The 21,465-nt window shown below is 41.1% G+C and overlaps 1 protein-coding gene across 3 annotated transcripts in view; it reads left to right on the plus strand.

The window, feature by feature from the left end:
- Positions 1 to 1,905: 1,905 nt before the first annotated feature.
- Positions 1,906 to 21,465, plus strand: part of steap2 (STEAP family member 2, metalloreductase) — a 38,744-nt gene continuing 19,184 nt past the window's right edge. The window contains exons 1-3 of one of the 3 annotated variants that reach the window (XM_055655250.1): positions 1,906 to 2,050; positions 13,583 to 13,646; positions 17,172 to 17,665. In XM_055655250.1, coding sequence (XP_055511225.1) covers positions 17,174 to 17,665 — 492 coding nt within the window. In that variant the 5' untranslated portion in view covers positions 1,906 to 2,050; positions 13,583 to 13,646; positions 17,172 to 17,173. Of the gene's footprint in view, positions 2,051 to 2,788; positions 3,224 to 13,582; positions 13,647 to 17,171; positions 17,666 to 21,465 lie in introns of those variants that run through there. The other 2 variants (XM_055655241.1, XM_055655258.1) reach the window with 2 other exon arrangements.

Genomic DNA, 21,465 nt, shown 5'->3' on the forward strand with positions numbered 1-21,465 from the left:
GTAGGCTATTTGGCCCTTTGAGCCAGCACCGCCATTCAATGTGATCATGGCTGATCATCCACAATCTGTACCCCGTTCCTGCCTCCTCTCCAAATCCCTTAACTCCGCTATCCCTAAGAGCTCTATCTAACTCTCTTGAAAGCATCCAGAGAACCAGCCTGAACTGAAGGATGGCAAATGTGGTCCCCCTTTTCAAGAAGGGCACCAGGGAAAAGCCTGGCAATTACAGACCCAGGAGCCTAACAGCATTAACAGAGAAATTATTGAAAACAATTCAGAGGAACAGGATTAAGGATTGTTTGGAAATGCAGGGACTGATCAGAGTTAGCCAGCATAGCTTTGTCATGAGTAAAACTTGTCAGACCAATATAAGTGGCATGGTGGTATAGCGGTAAAACTACTGCCTTGCAGCACCAGAGACCCGGGTTCAATCCTGACTACGGGTGCTCATCTTTATGGAGTTTGTACGTTCTCCCCGTGACCTGCGTGGGTTTTCGCCGAGATCTTTGGTTTTCTCCCACGCTCCAAAGACTCCAAGGTTTGTAGGTTAATTGTCTTGGTATAAATGTAGAAATGTCAAATTGTCCCTAGTGTGTATAGGTTAGTTTTAATGTGTGGGGGGTCGCTGGTCGGTGCAGACATGATGGGGCGAAGTTCCTGTTTCTGCGCTATATCTCTAAACTGAACTGAGGAAATAAAGTGCATTGATGAGGGACATGTTGTAAGGTCTCACATGAAAGTCAAAAGGTTAGGGCCCCATGGGATCCAGGACTAGTTTCAAATTGGATCTAAAATTAGCTTGGCAGTAGGAGACGGGAAGATGGTAGAAGACAAAGTGCTGGAATAACTCAGTGGGTCAGTCAGCATCTATGGATATGTGACGGTAGGCATCGGGACCCTTCTTCAGACTGATTGTGGTGGGGGGGGGGGGGGGGGGAGGGAAAATGCTGGAAGAGAGGAGGGGCAGGGCAAAGCCTTGGCAACTAATATGGATACAGGAGAGGGAGGATTATGATAGGCAGATGGTTGGACATAGGCTAGAGATTAAAAAAAGACCGAGACAAAAGTATTGCAGTTGCGAATTGTGGGGCTAGAGGAAGGAATGCTAGTGGATGGGGAGAGAATGGTAAGTACCTGAAATGCACTGCTGGAGAGAATGGTGGAGACAGAGTTGGTGACAGCATTTGGGAAGTGTCTGGATGAGCTGTTAAATCGCATTGGCACAGAGAGCTACAGGCCAGGAACTGGAAAATGGGATTAATGTCGATGGATTCCCACTGATTTCAACACAGCATAAGCGTGCCAGATCCTCTGGTGAATGCAACTAGTGGGGATGCTGCATTTAGCTTTGAATATGATCTCTACAATGGGGAAAACAATTGCAGATTATGTGACCACTTTGCAGAGCATCTACATTCAGCTTCCAGTTACTGTCACATTAACTCTCAACCCCACTCCAATTTATTTACATGTTGCCTTGTGCATTGTTATATTGAGCCCCAATGTAAAATTGAGGAACATCACTTCATCTTTAGTATAGGCTTGTTATAGCATTCGGACCTCACTAGTGAAATCAACCATCTCATTTACTCCCTTTCTCGTTTAATATCAGAACTGACCAGTTCAACTCTACATGATCCATCATTATCCAAAACGTGAATATGTATATAATACACTATTTTCATGTAATTATGTTCAGTACACGGTGTGTCATTCCACTTACAGTATGTCAGCAGTGACACAATTTTTGCTTTGCACACATTCCTCCAGCCGAAATCTCACTAGGGTATTTACGTAGCTTCCAGTCCGTTGGCACTGAATGATGGAAGGCCGTGAACTGAATGATGGAAGGCCTTTTGCAACATACCCTTTGGGGCGGTTGCACCACTCTCATTTTGACACTTAAGTGGGACACTTTAAGCGGTCTCATGGTAAATAAAGGCTTGGATACACGTGCCAGTAATGTGCTTTAAGCAATTGGGGTTGGGGTACGTCCTCCTTTGTGCAGCCATTCGTTTGCAGCCGGAATGAACGAAGTGGATTATTTAGTGTAAGTACTCTATGATGTTACAGATGGGCACCCCCTGAAATAGAATGCTACACTGCATCCCTGTTCAATATCAACGGGTCTATTGTTCCCATGGTTGACATTTCTATTTTTGCCACAAAAAATAAACGTGGACGAAGGAAGGTCCAATATTCTGAATAACCTTTATGGCAATGGATAATTGTAGCCGGAATAAAGCATTCCGTTTTCGAAACTGTGTTCGTGATGAGTTGTATTTTAAATCTGGCAACGCTCAATCGCCGAAACAAACGTATTTTGGAAACCTTTCAATATAGGAGCGTAATCGGGTTTAGGCAGTGTTCACAACAGAATTTGAGCCCAGGCCGAGTGAAATGCTTTGGTCCCCTTTTATTTTTGATCTGTATAACATAACGTGTATCTGAATTAGTGTAAAGGGTCGACCATCGATGGTACGTATAGGGTAATCATCAGCGACTTTTTAAATACAACGCGGGCGGCCTTCCAATCTTCATGACTGATCAAGAAATTAATCGGAAGATATTATTTAGAGTTTGATATGTGAAATCGGCCGAAGAGCGACGGCAGGAAAATTATATCTAAAAGGTGAAATGTTTTAATTAAATTACAGCTGGATTGGACGCCACTGAAAATAAGCGTCTAGACCATTTCAAAGGATGGTAACAGCAAGCTCATTGTTTAATTCCGATTTCTGAAGGTGGAAGTGTTTGATGAAATTGACACTGGCGGGATTCATTTCGCAGGCGAGGCGGGGAATTGGCTGCTGAGCGAATGCGGATTCCCCTTTCAGATATTTGCAACGTGGTTGTGTTATTTTAAACTGGTATGCGAGAGCGGGTTTCCAGTAGGTGCTTTTTTTCGGTCGCGCTTCCATTCCAACCTCTGCAATGCCCGTGTAGAGAGTGGAGAGATCACCCCCCTCGGATCGGGGCTGGAATGGAGACTGCCTTCGGACTGGGATAGAGAGGGAGGGAGGGGGGTCAAGGAACGAATGTGCCCGAGGTTGCTCGCAGTTACTTTGTGAAATTGACAATGAGCGGGGTGGTTACAGCGGGTAAACATTGGGCCCCATTGAAGAGAAGGCAGGAAATGGTAACGGCGAAGGCACGGTGTGGTGTTGCAGTCTGCTGCTAGAACAAACATGTTCAAGAACGGACCGAAACAAACCGACCACGGGTAAGATTTTTTTAAATTTGGCCTAATCCCAGCAACACTATATTAAAAAAAAAACCTGGTCAGGTTAAAGTTGCTGTGTAGGAAGGAACTATAGACGCTGGTTTACTCCGAAGATAGACACAAAAAGCTGGAGTAACTCAGCGGGACAGACAGCATCTCTGATTGTCTGAGTCTCTTGTGTCTGAGGGAAGGAATGGGCGACGTTTCGGGTCGAGACCCTTCTTCAGACTGAGAGTCAGGGGAGATATAAAAAGATACAGAACAAATCACAGCCGGCACCGGTGACTCAAGAAAGGTAGAGCCCGATCTATAATCTTTGGTGGAGCCTATCGAGTGGGGATCAAATCTGGAGCAGTCAAGCACTCGGAGCTATATCTATGATCTTTGGTCAAGGTTAATGCGAAATGACTGCTACTCATGTGTTGGCTGACTGAAGTTTCCTTAGGATCATTTATCTATGTATAGTATTTGATTTGAAGATAGACACAACAAGCTGGAGCAACTCAGATGTGTCAGGCAGCATCTCTAGAGAGAAGGACTGGGTGATGTTTCAGGTCAAGAACCTTCTTCAGACTATCGTCACCCATTCCTTCTCTCCAGAGATGCTGACTGTCCCGCTGTGTTTCTCCAGCTTGTTGTGTCTATCTTCGGTTTAAACCAGCATCTGCAGTTCCTTCCTACACATATAGTATTCCATTTGATTGCTTTTCGCCGTACCTCTGGACACGTGACAATTGCAAACCTAAACCTAAAATGTTAGGACAAAAGCTGGGCTCCTGTTTGTGTCTTTAATCAGGCATTACAAAACCAAAGTGCTGTAGTGATTCAGCGTGATCATGCGGCCTTACTTAAACCTGGCAGTAGGTTACTGGCAGTTGGCCTGACTATTGGAATGTGGAGTGATGGAGTGACTGGGAGCAGAGCTTTTTATTATCAATTATTTTTTTTTGTGGGGAGAGAATCACTGCCAAGGCCAGTATTTATTGGTGTTCAGAAGACCATGGCGACCCACTGCAGTGTTTCTGAAGGTAACTCCCTTTCTGAGGTTATTCAGAATGGAGTTCCAGGAGTTAAACCTGGCATCAATGAAGATGGGGGTGGGTAGTGTGTGGGGACGTGAGCAAGGTGGGGGTGTGTGATTTATATCCAAGTCGGGATATGCATGACTGAAGTCTGCAGATACCGTTGTTCCTATACAGCCACAGGCCTTGGTTACAAATGTCACGTGTTTGGGAGATGCTATAATTATTTGAGGAAGGAGAGAAACATGGGGTACTAGTTAACTTGGTATATCAGTTGTATAAAAATGCTGACTGAAGGCTACTATGAAGGAAGTGATAACAGGCCACATGGGAAAACAATACTAAAACGTTTTTGCATCTTCCACCACAATGACCAGGGTGTGGGTGGTCTTTTATTATGTTGCCTGCTTCTGTGACAGTGTGAGATGGAGTCCATTTGGGGGAAGGGGGAGGGAGGGAGTGGTAGGCTGGTTTGCATGAGACTGAGCTGTGTCCTCAACTCTGTTATTTCTTGCGATTTTGGGCAAAGTTGTTACCAAACCAAGCTAGGTTGCTTTCTATGGTGCATCTGTAAACATTTGTAAGAATCCTTGGAGACATGCCAAATTTCTTTAGTCTTCAGAGGAAGTTAAGGTGTTGATGTGGATTCTAGTCATAGTGTCAGTGTGTTTGGACCAGGACAATTGTTGGTGATATTTATTCCTGGGAGCAGTGGCGGACTGGCCAGGGTGTCAGCTTGCCCGATGGCAAGTGGGCCCCTGATGAAGTGGGCCCCCTATATCAAGTGGGCCCCCTTTGTCTCCTGGCAACCAATATTTTTAGACCCAGTCCTCCACTGCCTGGGAGTAACAAGCTCTTGCCCATCTCCACTTCAGGACCATTAATGGAGACTGGGTGTGAACTCTACCCTGCTGCTTGAAGTCAGTGTCTAGCACCTTCTTGTAATGCTGCCTCATAAGCTCTCTATATCCTTCAGGTAATTTGTCTTGTCATTGTTTGACATTCAGCCTATTAGTGGTTTTATCTCCAAACCATATTCTCTACCACCCCAATTTGCAACTCCTTTGATGCCACAGACTAAATATGTGTGATGTGAAGTCTACTCACCCAGAGTCCAAGGAGACTCTTTGCGTTTCAGTTAAATGTACAATTTTGGGTCGGAACAGTGGCCTGACAGTGATTTGTCCAGATCACAGTTGCTTGCTAATACCCCAGACCCCTCTGCTCTTGATCATTAAATGGTACTTCATTGCAAGCAGATCAATAGTATGGTGAAGCTAGACAAAAATGCAAGAGAAAAAGACTGGAGAAATGTCTGAAAAAATGTCTCGACCTGAAACATCACCTATTGCTTCGCTCCATAGATGCTGTCTCACCCGCTGAGTTTCTCCAGCATTTTTGTCTACCTTTGATTTTTCCAGCATCTGCAGTTCTTTCTTAAACATTATGTTTATGACAGTCTTTTGGTCAGATTTGGGTAAAATAATGTTCTTGGGCTTGGGTCATGTTTAGATTGGCCATGGTCACGTTAGAAGTTATGATTAAAGGATTTTTGATCCAAAACATTAACTGCTTCTCTTTCCACAGCTACTGCCTGGCTAGTTTTATTTAGCATTTCCTGTTTTTATTTCAAATTGGGTTTGGATTAACTGATTTTGAAATGTGTAGAATCCGGCAGGCTGTTATGTGACTTTTATTGTGGCTGGTAACAAGTTTTGAACCTAACAATATTTTGGGATTTGTTTTAGCAAATTAATTCAAAATGCTACGTAGAAAGAATTTTCGAAAGCATTTAACATGATAATCATATCCTTGGTTGTTTCAGCAACAGAGAAAGCAAGGTTGATGTTGGGAGGGAAACAAAATAGAGATGCTCCAACAATTTTGGTTTCCAATGGAAATTGAAAAGTCTGTATACAATTATTTTTCAATGCATCTGAAATGAGCTTCAGTATCCTGTGATAGGAATATAAAATACAGAAGTGGGGTAAGCAATACAGCGGTTCAATGCTGTTTTATTTGTCGCATATGTGTATGTTTTCAATACTGGCACACAATGTGACAAAGGGGGTCAAATTTCAAATTTCTTCAAAAAAGGTGACAAGCACTTTATTGGGTTCATGACTAACATAGTATCAACAAAAAATATAAGAAAAGACAGCATATTGATGGCAAGTTTCTAAAATTGGCATCGGAATACACAAATACATTTTGTGTAAAGGTTGTCGCGTGGTGTCCACCAGTGACCTGGTTGGCACAGTAAGTGCACGTATATCTTATTCCTTTCTATGGTTATGAATACCACATGGAACAATAAAACTGCAAACACCGTTTCGACTTCATTCTCCTGACCATGTAGTAGAATACGGCGTCCATCTGAGTGGACACTGCAACGCGTATTACTCGATCATATACACAAACGTAACCCACAAAGTTTTGGTGTCCCAGAAAACGAGCATTACATAGAAACATAGAAACATTACATTAGAGAATACCAAAATATATCCATAGATAGAAAAAACAGTACATTACCTTATGGATTTGAGCTATATCGATGGCTGATGATTCGTCAGAAGGTTTGATTTGGGATGATTTTTTAGTAAGTTAAATGTCTCCGTAACGGTCATTGTGCAGCTTCCAAAGGTTGACACGAAGGAATGAAGTTAGCGACTTTGTCCGTACGAAAGGTAAACAAGAGACAGTGTGTTGTCAAATTGAAGATTGGCTCAGTTTCTTAGTTTTGATGATCAATTTATGCCCAAAATAATTTTTTTATTGACTTTAAAAAGTCAGAAAATATATCATAAATGGTCGTTGCATTTTTGACACCATGATGTTTTGATATATTAAATGTGAATATAAGAAAAATAATTAACTCGCCCAAAAATCACTACTACCATAGTAGGTATGTTGCAAAACCTACCTGAATCGTCGCTGAGAATCTGCCCCAGCCCGTGTGCGTGACTTTGGCGCTGTTTAGAGGGGGCGGGTTTATAACGCGATTTTTACTAGGCTGTTCCAATCGAAGATGTTCAGCCTAGTAAATCATTAATGAAAAATCGCTGAAAGACCCTGTCGCAAAAGGTATTATTAGTTTTATAGGCCTCGAATAATAGTTATAATAGTTTTAAAATCACTCTCTCAACCCGCGACCTCTCGCAGCCCCAGGGTTTTATAAAGCAAACAATTAAAGGTATGTACCTTATTTTTACATTAAAAGGGGCTTCTTAAGACCCCTTTATACAAAGTTTACTATAGCGAGTAGTTCATTTTGGGCTCTTTATATCCCGCAGTATTTCTCTGGGCATTTGGGGGCACAAATCCAGCGCAATGTGAACGTTCTAAACCAGCGCGTTCACAGGAACCCACGAGAAAGCTGATTTAAAATGGACTTTAATTCACAGCAATTGAACACTAAATTCCTTCCATTTGGCCTATAAATTGATGTAAATGAGATTTAAAAATCATGTTTTATTGTGAATTATTTGTGAATATTATTTGGACACTTAGGCTATTTAAAAATGTTAATCATTTATTAAGAAATGGATAGATGTTTAGATCTAGTAATTGAAGTTTGAAATTAGCTACGATATGATAACTAACTAATTATATGCTTTAATTTCAGGTCATCCAAGTAAGATTATTTTATATTTGTTTCAGAATGGTTCAATCTATGATAACTGAAAATTTCATTCAGTTCTCTTAATTTTTAAGAAGGTTATGGGCTTTTGACTGTCCATGATCACAGCTTTTTTGTTATGTCCATAGAAAATCAATAGGGAACAAGATGCTAATTTCGGAGTATGAAAATGGCCATAACTTTTTTATTACTTGAGATATGAAAGTGAATTAGGTGTCAAATTAAACTTCTTTTTATGCTTTATCTGATGGGATAAATTGCAGACTTGATTTTTTAAATCTCAAAATTTTGTAACATTGCTAACCATAGGATTCATCGTTGGGGTTTGTGAAAAGCAGTAGAGGGTTGGAGCCTCCATGGTTTAACTTACGGAGGTACCAACCCCGACAATGGACACCAAGCACAACGACTGTTATGGGATCTTTGCCAGCCGGAATACCAGACGTGTTACTGTATTTTTCTCCTGGTATAGATGAAGATAATTCCCTAGATCATTATCAACACGTAAATGTATGAGGGGCCATATGAAGTTTATTTATGAATTAAATATTCATGACTAAATGTGGCAGAGTTTTTATGTCACATTTTTGGTGTCCAAAATGGTGGTAAAAAGATGAAAATGTATCTGTTATGAAAAACGTTTTTGACTTTAGGTCTTGAAGTTATCTAATTTATATCTGTTATTTGTAAGGTTTCACATGATGGATAGATTTTTGTTAAAAACTGTGTATTGGTGTAAAAACCTGAATAATAATCTAGTTTCTCAAAATCTCTCCAGTATTGTAAAATACTCGTATGCAACTGCACAGTTAAATTATTTTTGCATATTACACATGCAATTGCGGCCATTTTTAGCGCCATTATCCAAAGTCCGGTCGGCCCGCACGCTCAGGGTACAGCAGAAGCCTGTCATGGGTAATTCCTGATCTTTATTGAAGAATTTTCCCTTGTAACCAACCATCAACTGTTTTTATTTTCTCTTTAGCCTTTTCCACGAGTTATGTTAAGCAGCCAGGCTTATGAAATTCATTGTAATTGCACTCCATATGTAATGGACTTGAGGGAGTGCAATAAAGATTCTCCTGACTTAATTTTGGCACAATGGCATTGACCTTTGGAGAGACCAAGCTTGTATGGTCTGGAGTTGAGAAAAAAAAAATTAAGAGGCAAGAGTGATTGATTGTTTCCTCTGGCAGATGAGCTGAGCAAGTGGGGCTACTGAGAGGAGATGGAAAAATCTCATTTGATGTAGATATCTTTGCATTTCATCTTCTGCTTGGGTAATCCTATCAAATGGGGACAAAAAAAATTAAATATTATATTCAATTATCCAATATCTTTACATATCCAAGTCTTTACATATTGTAAGATAGGAGAACTAAGCCATTTAGCCCATTGTTATTCACCCTGATCATAGCTGATCATCTGCCTCAATAATAATTCCCTGACTGATCACCATATCCCTTTTAACATCAAAATCTATCAACCTAGCTTAAAAAAAACCCAAATATAGCAAAGCCGATAAAATAAGTTGGATTAAATATTTGAGGATTAGCAGTGGGAGAATACTGCCTGCACAAATCATAATTTTTTTAGATGTAATACAGTTATGTAAAAGATAATCAGGCTGCAAATGTCCTTGATACAGTGAAGGCTGATTTTACAAGATTGAGAGATCATTTAGCAGAAATGGGCAGAAAATGTTTAATTGGTGGTAAATTAGTGTCGGCACATGAGTACTACTCCCAAATCTGGCCTTTGCTGAATGTTGAGGTGCAATGTACCTTGCCAAAATTACTTCTTGGGCAAAGTATCTTGAGTGGTAGGATTTTTTTCTCTTTATATTTTTATATTTTCTGACCATTGATCTTGCTTGGTAACTAGCTCCATCATCAGGAAAATAATGTCCTACTTTTTTAATCAAAAATCTTGGAAATTTCCAGAGGTATAATGAATGTACAATTTAAATGAGATTCATGAATGTAGAGTAAAATTATCTGCCAAAACAGAAATAAATTAGAATTATAAACGTGGAAGCAGAGCATAAAACTTTCAGGAACAGAAATTTGGGAAAAGGAGTTGGGAGGTGAGTTATCAAGTACCAAAAGTTGCATTCTTTTGCAAAAAAAAAATCATGGTGATTTTTAAATCAAGGTGAAAAATTACATTAGAAATTGCATCATTTAGATGTTCGCTTCTCAGCATTGCAATTATGAAGTATAAGAACTGGAAGGTCATGGCCATACACATTTGAGCTCCTGATTTTACTACTGTAGTTGAAAATTATGTCACATTTTTTGAAGACTTTGGCTAATTTGAGTTAATCATTGCTCCTTAGAAATTTGTAATATAAAAATATTAGTAACTGGAAAGAGAGGAGCTGTAGTTAACTTTAAAGTATACACGCAGGTCTCCAAAAAGAACATTCAAAAGGGATAGACACAAAAAGCTGGAGTAACTCAGCTGGACAGGCAGCCTCTCTGGCAAGAAGGAATGGGTTGAGATCCTTCGGATGTTGTTTTAGAAGGATATGCAAAAGACAAAACTTTTCTGCCACATAAGGTAGTTGAGGCCAGTTCATTGGCTATATTTGAGAGGGAGTTAGATGTGACCCTTGTGGCTAAAGGGATTAAGGGGTATGGAGAGAAGGCAGGTACAGGATATTGAGTTGGATGATCAGCCATGATCATATTGAATGGCGGTGCAGGCTCGAATGGGCCAAATGGCCTACTCCTGCACCTTTTTTCTATGTTTCTATGTTTCATTTTCTGTTGGAAAGATATAGAACAATTTTTTAAAATAATTTTTTGAATTTTGATTCCTTTGTCATTCAGACCTTTCGGTCCGAACGAAATTACGTTGCCTGCAGTCATACACAGTAACAATAAATAACAAAACATACAATAACCACAAATTAACATCCACCACAGTGAGTTCACCAAGCACCTCCTCACTGTTATGGAGGCAAAAGTCTTAGTCTCTGTCTCTTCCCTCCTTGTTCTCTCTCTGCGCTGAGGCGATCGATCCAGGCTAAAGATGCCGCTCTCCAGTCCATGGTGATGTCGCCACTGCCGAAAGCCGGAACGCTGTCTCCGCTCCGAGTCAGCCCGCCACAGACTCAGCTTCAAGTACCGCTGCATCAGCTCCGAGTCCCGCTGCCCCAGCTCCGAGTCCCGCTGCCCCAGCTCCAGGCCGCTGCCCAGCTCCGAGTCCCGCTGCCCCAGCTCCGAGTCCCGCTGCCCCAGCTCCGAGTCCCGCTGCCCCAGCTCCGGGCCGCTGCATCAGCTCCGATTCCCGCTGCCCCAGCTCCGATTCCCGCTGCGTCAGCTCCGAGTCCCGCTGCCCCAGCTCCGAGACCCGCTGCAACAGCTCCGAGTCCCGCTGCCCCAGCTGCCCCAGCTCCGAGTCCCGCAGCCCCAGCCCCGGGCCGCTGCATCAGCTCTGAGTCCCGCTGCATCAGCTCCGAGTCCCGCAGTCTCAGCTCCGGGCCGCTGCCGAAAGCTGGAACGCCGCATCAGCGAGTCGGGCCACCGCTGCTCGTCCCCGAAGACGGTAAGCCTCTCGTTGGTAAGTCCTGGCTGGCTCTGCCTCCGGAGCCTCGAGGTCGGTCGCAGGTTGGAGACCGCTAGCTCCGCCACTAGGCCTCAGCCCAGACGGAGGCAGAGAAGGCGGCTACGACAAGAAAAAGTCGCATTCCCCCGAAGGGAGAGACAAAAAAACATGTTTCACCCCCTCCCGTAACACAACCTAATAAACTAAAACTTAGCCAAAACAAGACATAAAAAACAACAACAAAAAAGTAAAGACTGACGGACTGCAGGCGAGCTGCAGCTGTTAACAGCGCCGCCACTTCAGTTATTGATTTTGGTACGATCTTTATTCTTCCCAATCATATTGGTAGTTTTACATTGCCCGTAATAACAACACAGTACATCTAATGATTAAAATTGATGTTTGGCTAAAATGTATATATGTAAATGGTCAATTGTTGTTTCAGTTCCAGATTTTCTGATGTCGGCAAAAAAAAAAAAGTATGCAATTCTGGAAGCTTTATTTTGTATTGTAACTTAACAGTTTTATACTTTGTGGGTGTGGATCATCATTTCAGCCCCTCAGAATGCAAAATGTATTCTAAAGTTTTAAAAAAAGCATTCTGATTTCGCTGTTATCCAGGAAATGCAGTTATTCAGATTCAGATTCAGATTCAATTTTAATTGTCATTGTCAGTGTATAGTACAGAGACAACGAAATGCATTTAGCATCTCCCTTGAAGAGCGACATAGCAAACGATTTGAATAAAAAAAAATAAGTGTCCCGGGGGGGGGGGGGGGGGGGGGGGGGGGTGGGTGATTGGCAGTCCTTAAGTATATCAAAACATAAATGCCATTTGCATGCAGATTAAAAATGCGTAAGACGCTTGGTGCTCTGGATGTATTCGAAGGAATGAGGGTGCTAGTGGAATTGGGCCTGAAAGGGGTCATTGTAGGATATATGATGAAAATGCCTGAGCTCTAATGACTTTCTTGTAGAAATGATTCGTATGGCGAGGCTGCTCATGAAGGCTGATATTGGGTGGGCTGGAAAAATGGCGCAGCTGGTCATTGCTGAGACATGGCGCTCGGAGGTGCATTCTGGTTCGCACAATCATGACAATTGTTCCAGTGGATAAGCAGCATCTCATCAATACTTTGGCAGCCACCTCTATCCTGTGGTCTCTCTTCTGACCTCCCACCTGGATGTGATGGAACTACTGTCTCACCCTGTATTTGGTTGCATAGCTCTCTGCTAAGAGATTTCTTTATCTGGCAAACCTTGATGACACAAGGTTTACCACAGTAGCATTTATGGGCTGAGAATATCTGTGCAACCAACTAAAGAGTAGGAGATGCCAATTGCTATCACATCCAACAAATGATGATGAGAGACTGTAGGAACAAGGTAGTTTGTCAACTCTGATCAGGTGCTGCCAGTCTCCAGCAAAACAAGTACTTTCATCGTGTCACCCAGGGTGAGCAACAAGCTCAACATCTCAGCACTGAGCAGCTATACTGCTCGACTATGCAGGCAGCATTTCTGCAGCAATCCATGAGGCAATTATTTGGTGCAGGAGTCCAGTGGAGGGCACAATGCAACCAGCATCCATGTTTTCTTCAAAGTGCAAGTAGGGTACCAGAGTGTTCGCCAGCCCATGAAAAGTTTGAAATTCTTAGGGAATGAACTAAATCTGATGTTGAGCGAAACACAAAGTGCTGGATGAATTTGGCTGTTCAGGAGGCATTTGAGGGGAATGGTCAGACTATGTTTCTTTAGTCTGAAGAAAAGTCCAGATTTTGAAACGTTATCTGTCCATTCCCTCCACAGATGCTGCCTGCCCAGTTGAGTTCTACCAGCACATTGCTTTTGTTTTATTCAAGGTTTCAGCATCTGCCGTTTCTTGGGTATTTTAAATCTGATGAATATATTTGTTAATTGGTGAGAGGGGAGGGAGAGAGGGAGGAAAATAAATGGAACAGACTGGTAAATGACTCATTCCATGGGTTTGTAACAGGCTGCTGGGCAGGACATTGCGTACAGACAAGTTCCTAATGTTCCAATTAAAAAAATATCAGTCATTCAGGTCAGAAAAGGCATTTTTCAAAGTCACACGCCGTCATCCAAATATAAATAATGCACCTTTTTTTTTCCTCTTTCTGCCAGATCGCAGTTCCATTAGACATTCCTAGTAACTATCTTGAGAGATCAGAAAAAGAAATATAACAAGGTCAGTTCCTGCTTTGGTCCTTCTTAAAACTATGTTCTGTTCAGAATTACATGTGTTTTGCCATCTTTGTTGCAGCTCAGTTAGTAGCATTCAGAATTTTTGAAAATCGTTTTTTCGATGTGCTTGCAATATTCACCAAACATTTGCAAAAACAAGATCCAGTTCCAGTAGAAGACTTTGATTTGTGTTGTACTGAGATTGCTTCATCTGTAGGCTTAAAACTAAATGCATTAATGTAGACGAATGCTTTGCATTGAAATGCTGTTTTTAGTCTTGTGTAAAATGGTGTATGGATATGGATGGGATAACATGGCATTGCTTTGGAATCACTAACATTCAGCAGTTTTAGAAATAAGATACTGTAAATACAAACGTTTCTTCTGCTGCCTTTTTATTGCTTTGCTTTGGTTGAACATAAAATATTGACCCCTATATCCCTATAAAAGATAATTGTTGCTTTAAGCAAAAAGTAACCTGAGCAAGAAATAAGATACTTTTATTTTCTAGCCAGTTTCATTTTATATCCCTGACATTGGTTCAAAAAGTAACCTAGACGAGGCAGCTTTATTTTTCTGTCATTCATGCAGCAATCACTTATCACTTAAATATTTTTTATTGTAATGGTCAGTTTCTAAATGGAATTGGAAATCTGATCAATGACATCTAAAATCAATGATTTTATTTTATTTAAGAGAAGTCAATTCAAATTATTACAGATATTGTAACAATCAATATCTTTTTTTTTAATAGCTGTGTGCATTAATGCAATCACAAAGAAAGTTTATCAAAGACTCTACTTCCTCAGAAGTTATAAGGAGAGTTGACATATTTTTGAATATTTTATTGGACATCTACCGATGTATGCTGGAGAGTGTACTCACTGATTGTATCACAGTTGGGTTGATAACCCGAACACCCAAGAATGACAGAGGTTGCAGGTGGTGGTGGACATTGTCTCAACACATTGACTTCCCCACTATGGAAGGGGTCGGCAGGAGGCAGTGCCTCAAAAACACAGCTAATATAATCAAAGACCCACACCAGCCGGATCACATTCTCATCCCTATGCTACCATTGGGAACAAAATACAGGAACCTGAGAACTGTAACCTCTGGGTTCAAGAACAGTTCCTTCCCATAAACTATCAGGTTCTTGAACCACATTGCACAATCCTAACCACAACCTAACTAACTAAAATGGACTTTGTATAGGTTTCACAACATACTTTGGTTTGCATTACTGGTTATCTGGTATCACTGCTTTATTGCATTATTACAGTGTCGTCCATAATGTTTGGGACAAAGACCCATCATTTATTTATTTACGTCTGGACTCCACAATTTGAGATTTGTAATAGAAAAAATCACATGTGTTTAAAGTGCACATTGTCAGATTTTATTAAAGGGTATTTTTTATACATTTTGGGTTCACCATGTAGAAATTACAGCTATGTTTATACATAGTTCCCCCCATTTCAGGACACCATGATGTTTGGGACACACGGTTTCACAGGTGTCTGTAAATGCTCGGGTGTGTTTAATTGCCTCCTTAGTGCAAGTATCCAAGAGCTCTCAGCTCCTAGTCTTTCCTCCAGTCTTTCCATCACCTTTGGAAACTTTTATTGCTGTTTATCAACATAAGGTCCAAAGTTGTGCCAATGAAAGTCAATTAAGCCATTAGGAGACTGAGAAACAAGAATAAAACTGTTAGAGACATCAGCCAAACCTTAGGCTTACCAAAATCAACTGTTTTGAGCATCATTAAGAAGAAAGAGAGCCCTGGTGAGCTTACTAATCGTAAAGGACTGGCAGGCCAAGAAAGACCACCACAGCTGATGACAGAAGAATTCTCTCGTACATAAAGAAAAATCCCCAAACGCCTGTCCGACAGATCGGAAACACTTTTCTGGAGTCAGGTGTGGATTTGTCAATGACCACTGTCTGCAGAAAACTTCATGAACAGAAATACAGAGGCAACACTGCAAGATGCAAACCACTGGTTAGCTGCAAAAATAGGATGGCCAGGTTACTGTTTGCCAAGAAGTACTTAAAAGAGCAACCACAGTTCTGGAAAAGGGTCTTGTGAACAGATGAGATGAAGATTAACTTGTATCAGAGTGATGGCAAGAGCAAAGTATGGAGGAGAAAATGAACTGCCCAAGATCCAAATCATTAGAATTCTATTCTAATATCACCTCCCCTGTGAAACACGGTGGTGGGGGTGTTATGGCCTGGGCATGAATGGCTGCTAAGTTACTGGCTCACTTATCTTCATTGATGATACAACTGCTGATGGTGGTAGCATAATTAATTCTGAAGTGTATAGACACATCCTATCTGCTCAAGACAAACAAATGCCTCAAAACTCATTGGCCGGCGGTTCATTCTGCAGCAAGACAATGATCCCAAACATACTGCTAAAGCAACAAAGGAGTTTCTCAAAGCTAAAAAATGGTCAATTCTTGAGTGGCCAAATCAATCACCCGATCTGAACCCAATTGAGCATGCCTTTTATATGCTGAAGAGAAAACTGAAGGGGACCAGCCCCCCCAAACAAGCATAAGCTGGCTGCAATACAGGCCAGGCCGAGCATCACCAGAGAGGATCACCAGAGAGGACACCAGCAACTGGTGATGTCCATGAATCGCAGACTTCAAGTAGTCATTGCCTGCAAAGGATATGCAACAAAATACTGAACATGACTACTTTCATTTACATGACATTGCTGTGTCCCAAACATTATGGTGCCCTGAAATTTGGGGGGGGGGGGGAGAGATTATATATAAACACTGCCGTAATTTCTACATGGTGAAACAAAAATGTGTAAAAATGGCTTTTTTTAAAAATCTGACAATATGCACTTTAACTTTAAAGTGCATATTGTCAGATTTTTAAAAAAAGCCATTTTTGATTTTTGATTTTTTTTAAAAGCCATTTTGATTTTTTCATTTGTGATTTATTTTTTATTTATTTTTTTTGTATTATAAATCTCAAATTGTGGAGTACAGAGGCAAATAAATAAACAATGGGTCTTTGACCCAAACATTAAGAATCTTATTGTTCTGTTTGAGGTGCATATGACATATAAACACTCTTAACTTTAGTGCTGATCTTAAGTCTAATTCTGAGCCATGGAGCTCAAGGACTGAAAGTAAAGCTGTACTTCAGATCACTTGCAACCTGGGAATATTTGCAATTGTGAATTGGGTTGGTGGATAATGATATAATCTTTATAAAATGGAAATATTCTTGACTTCGAAAGGGAAGGAATGTGATCTACCTTGTTGTGGGACGTCTAACCAATAATTTGTGGCTTTGTGGGGTATGTCTTCCCTTATTGTAGCTGGCCTTTTGAAGTGGGGAGTTTTCTGGATTTGGGTTAAACTGCTGCTTAAAGAGTTTTGTGCGGATCAAAACATTTCCTTCCATCTTTCTGCCAAATCTCTGGCTTCAGGCCGTTTATTTAAAGAAGGAAATCGATTGTGTTATTATGTTCAGGTACTAAAATAACTTTTCTTTCTTTCAGCAATGGACTCAATCTGCATCGTGAGGACCATCAAAGAAGCCAGTGAGACCTTTTTGCCAAATGGCACAGTTAGCTTTAAGGAATCGTCCAAGTCTACCATCGGGATTTTGGGAAGTGGCGATTTTGCCAAATCATTGGCAATCAGGTTTATACGGTCTGGATACTCTGTTGTAATAGGAAGCAGAAATCCCAAACGAGCAGTTGGGTACTTCCCTCCTCTTGCTGAAATCATGCACCATGAGGATGCTGTTATAAAAACCGATCTCATATTTGTTGCCGTACATCGCGAGCACTATGCTTCCCTGTGGGACCTCAAGCCCTTGCTGGTAGGCAAAATTCTTGTGGATGTGAGCAACAACATGCGAATAAACCAATATCCAGAAGCCAATGCAGAATATCTTGCATCACTGTTCCCAGATTCGACGGTGGTAAAAGGCTTTAATGTAATATCTGCCTGGGCACTTCAGTTTGGCCCAAGAAATGCGAACCGACAGGTAAGGATGGGTAATATTTGCAGATTTCGGTGGAATTCAAATTGTAGATCTGTGGATAGACTAATTGCTGGACAAATTTATAAATGGATTGTAATGGTCAAAGCAACATTTAAGAATTTGGCTTTTAAGTTTCATTCTCATAAATTCGGATATATCAAATGTCGAGACAGAGGCTTGTGTTTTAATTTAGATTTAATTTAGTAGAATTTTGCCTGTATATGTTAGCATGGTTCTTGGCTGGTAATATTCAATTTATTTGGTAATATGCAACTACTTGGTCTTAATGTATGTTCCATAAGGGAAAATGGACAATAAAGTAGTATCAGAATATAAAACTGTTAGAAATCTTAAATAAAAGCTGAACGTTGGAAAAAAACTTAGCAGTTCAAGTAGCATCTATGAAAAGAAAGGTTGTTAACATTTCATGTCCAGGACCCTTAATTAGGACTGGGAAATGGGAAAACAACTTGGTCTAGGTGATAGAGAATGTCATTGCAATAGGCCAAACCTTACAACTTAAAAGGGAAAAAATGGCAAGCAAAAATGGCTCGTATAAATAAAAGAGCATGTTTTTTTTCCTTCTAAAGTTGGAGAATAAAATAAGGGTGCTGTGGTTGAGTTGCTGCCTTGCAGTGCCAAAGTCCCAGGTTTAATCTTGACTATGGGTGCTGTCTGTATTGAGTAATTACGTTCTCCCTGTGAGCTTGTTAGTTTTCTCTGGGAGGTCTGGTTTCTTCCCACAGGTTTACAGGTTACTTGGTTTTGGTAAAATCGTGAATTTCCCCTTGTGTTTAGTACACAGAGTGAAAATTGTGAAATGTCCCTAGGATAGTGTTTAGGTCACAGGGTGAGTGCTGGCTGGCGTGGACTCGGTGAGCCTTGTGGCCTGTTTCGGTGCTGCAGCTCTTAAGTGTAAAAGTCTAAAGTGCCAAGTTATTAGCACTAGAGCCTTTTTTAATATGAAGTCAATAAGGTGTGATATTTTGTAAATGATAAACCACTAGGGAAAAAATATAAGATTGCTAACATTTTCACTTGATTCTCTATTAGAATAAGTTAACATTGACTTTTGGAATATTTTTACCTATTAGTAGCATTGTTTACTCTGACATGGATAAAATTGACCATTGACCACAAATTAGCAAGTTGGATTGTGGGGGGGGGGGCTGGGGGCAGGGCGGGAAGGAGTGAGTTCGGCGAAAAGAGGGGGAAGAGCCATGGGGAGAGGGGGGCATCACGGGGGAGGGGGGGGGGAGCCAGTGAGGGGGACCAGAGGGTTAGTGGCTGGAATTGGCTGTGCGATGGGGAACAGTGGTCGCTGGTTGTTCTCCTATGCCGGGATCAGAGTCTCCACTTTCCATTTGGCGACATCTCCAACTCTGAGCTGGGCAGGGCAAGACAGGGTCTCCGACGCTAGGCTGCTTGGGGCGAGTCTGGGCTGCTTCGGGTCCCTCTGAAAGGCCGGTTGGAAACCTCCGCTGGCCATCCTCGGCTCCAGTAAAGACGCAATGGCGTAGGAAGGGGCAGACCGTCCCCGGGAGTGACCGGGGAAGAGACTAATCCGTGTGGTGCTGACTGGCAGGAGAAGCGGTCGATCTGCGCACGCGTGTTTTTAAGATTTTTAAACCTCGCTAACTTTTACGACATTCAACCGATCGTAACGAAATTTGGTGAACGGTGAGTGATCTGGCGAAAAATCGTAGCGCTATCGCAAACCGTTTTTGTGCAAATAGAATGCCCGCCAAACCGGAAGATAACAACATCAGAGTTTTAGTTATGCATAGATGTTATGTATAGTCCTGTCGAAAATGAAACCTTTATATAGCATTATTCTTCACTCTAAAACGCTATCTAAACCCTGGTTCAAAGGTTTGCACTAGCAGCTCAAAGGATTGAAATTATTTTAACCCCTTGCTTCATAACTCATCTCAACAACTTCACTTTTAACTTTAATCTGCAGACTATAAAAAAATGCTTAACATGTTATACTTTTTTTTTGTAATGTTTGGATTTAATTTTTTTGGGGGCTTATTTCAATGCTACAGTTAATGTTTATTATCCCCAGCATAGTTGTGTCACTATCGAACTTTACAATATATAAAGTTGGTGTTCTTGTAAGTGGAGACTCTTCTCAACTCTCTTTCCCCCCCCCCCACCAAATAAAAATCCTGACATGAGGAAAAGGCCAAGGTGAAGAGTACTTTCTCAGTAATTCATTGGTAGAACTGGGGGATTTGTGTTCTAACTGAAGTTTGTAGCTTGAATGTTTTTATATATTAAAAAATTGTGTAATATTCCCAGGACCTCAAAGACCTTAATCTTGGGTATTAATAAGATGTTTATTTAATCAGTGTGTTCTCCCTGTGTGATACAAGTAAATTGTCACAGTACGTTGAAATCAAGCCAGATTCCTGCACATTATCTAGCTGCACTCTTTCTCATCTAATTACAAATTTTGGCCATGAGTTTGACAACACACCATTGTTCGCATTGACATGGATGTGTTTTGTTACCCCCATCCATGTCATAAACTGACGTGTGCAAAATCCACACAGACAGCATCCTAATCGAACCTGTGTTCTGGCACTGAGAGATGGCAGCTTCACCGCTGAGCCACCATGCTACCATAATTTTCTTCACAGTTCTCTCATCTACTCTTTCATCGCTACTAACCATTTCCCTTGACATGCCTCGTCTCGTGCAATTGTAGGAGATGTATCACCCTGCGCTCTGTGTCTTACCTTCCCACTCTCCAGAGATCCAAACAATCCTTTCAGGTGAATCGACAATTCACTTCCATTTCCAATCTAGTGTGCTTCTTTTGGTGACTCCAATGTGACCTCCTCTGCATTGGAGAAATAATGTATTTAACTTGCAGGGGTGATCCTGAGCTTCCTATTTTGCTGCCTGCCACTTTTATTTTTCTAACCCATTCCCACTCTGATCTGTTGACTCCTGCACTGATATAACAAGAACAGATGTAAGCGTGATGAACAAGACCTCCGTCTACTGTCTGGACACCTAGCGGCCTTCTGGATTTGATATCAAATTTAACAACTTCAGCTACCTTGTTCCATTACAAAACTAACCATTTCTTCTGTAATCATGTACCTGCAATATTGACGGTTCTTCTCTCTCCAATAGCTCAGCCTTACCTGATGTGCATTTTCCACAGCCCAGCATTTTATAGCTTTTACATTCCTTTGTTTGTGTCTCTTCCAACTGCCCTCATTAGTAAATCAAACAAATAGCTTCACCATCTTATTGTGGCATCAATCCTGTATACACCATTTTTGGAGATGCTCCCTTTTTCCTATCTGTTGCTTCAGCTCACTATGCCACATAAAACTATTTGACAGTCTTCCATTTAATGTTATCTCGGCTTCTTTTCCCATAGGTGCTGCTTGGGCTGCTGACGGAGCCTAGCAATTTGTTTTTAAATTCATTTTTTCAGCATCAGGAGATTTTTGTTGCCCTTGCCTTCCTTCAATGTAGTTGACCTTTTGTTGTTAACTCGTATAAGTTTAAGAAAAATATATTGTGCACATAATGACTATGGGAAGCTCTACAGCACTTTTTAAATTGTAATCATTGTTCAGAAAACGTGGCAACGATTTACTCACAGCAAGATACCATTGCACATAATACACATTTAACAGTTGCTCTGAAGTGTCAACAGATTGTTAGCAAGTTGTAGTTCTGAATTGTAACACTTTGACTTTTTGATCATAAACTGACAACAGTTTAACAATGCTACCTCAAGAAAACCCAAGGTAGAAAGGATAATTTCTCTTCCATTC

This window comes from Leucoraja erinacea, chromosome 2 (assembly GCF_028641065.1).
Source record: "Leucoraja erinacea ecotype New England chromosome 2, Leri_hhj_1, whole genome shotgun sequence".
Lineage (NCBI taxonomy): Eukaryota > Metazoa > Chordata > Chondrichthyes > Rajiformes > Rajidae > Leucoraja > Leucoraja erinaceus.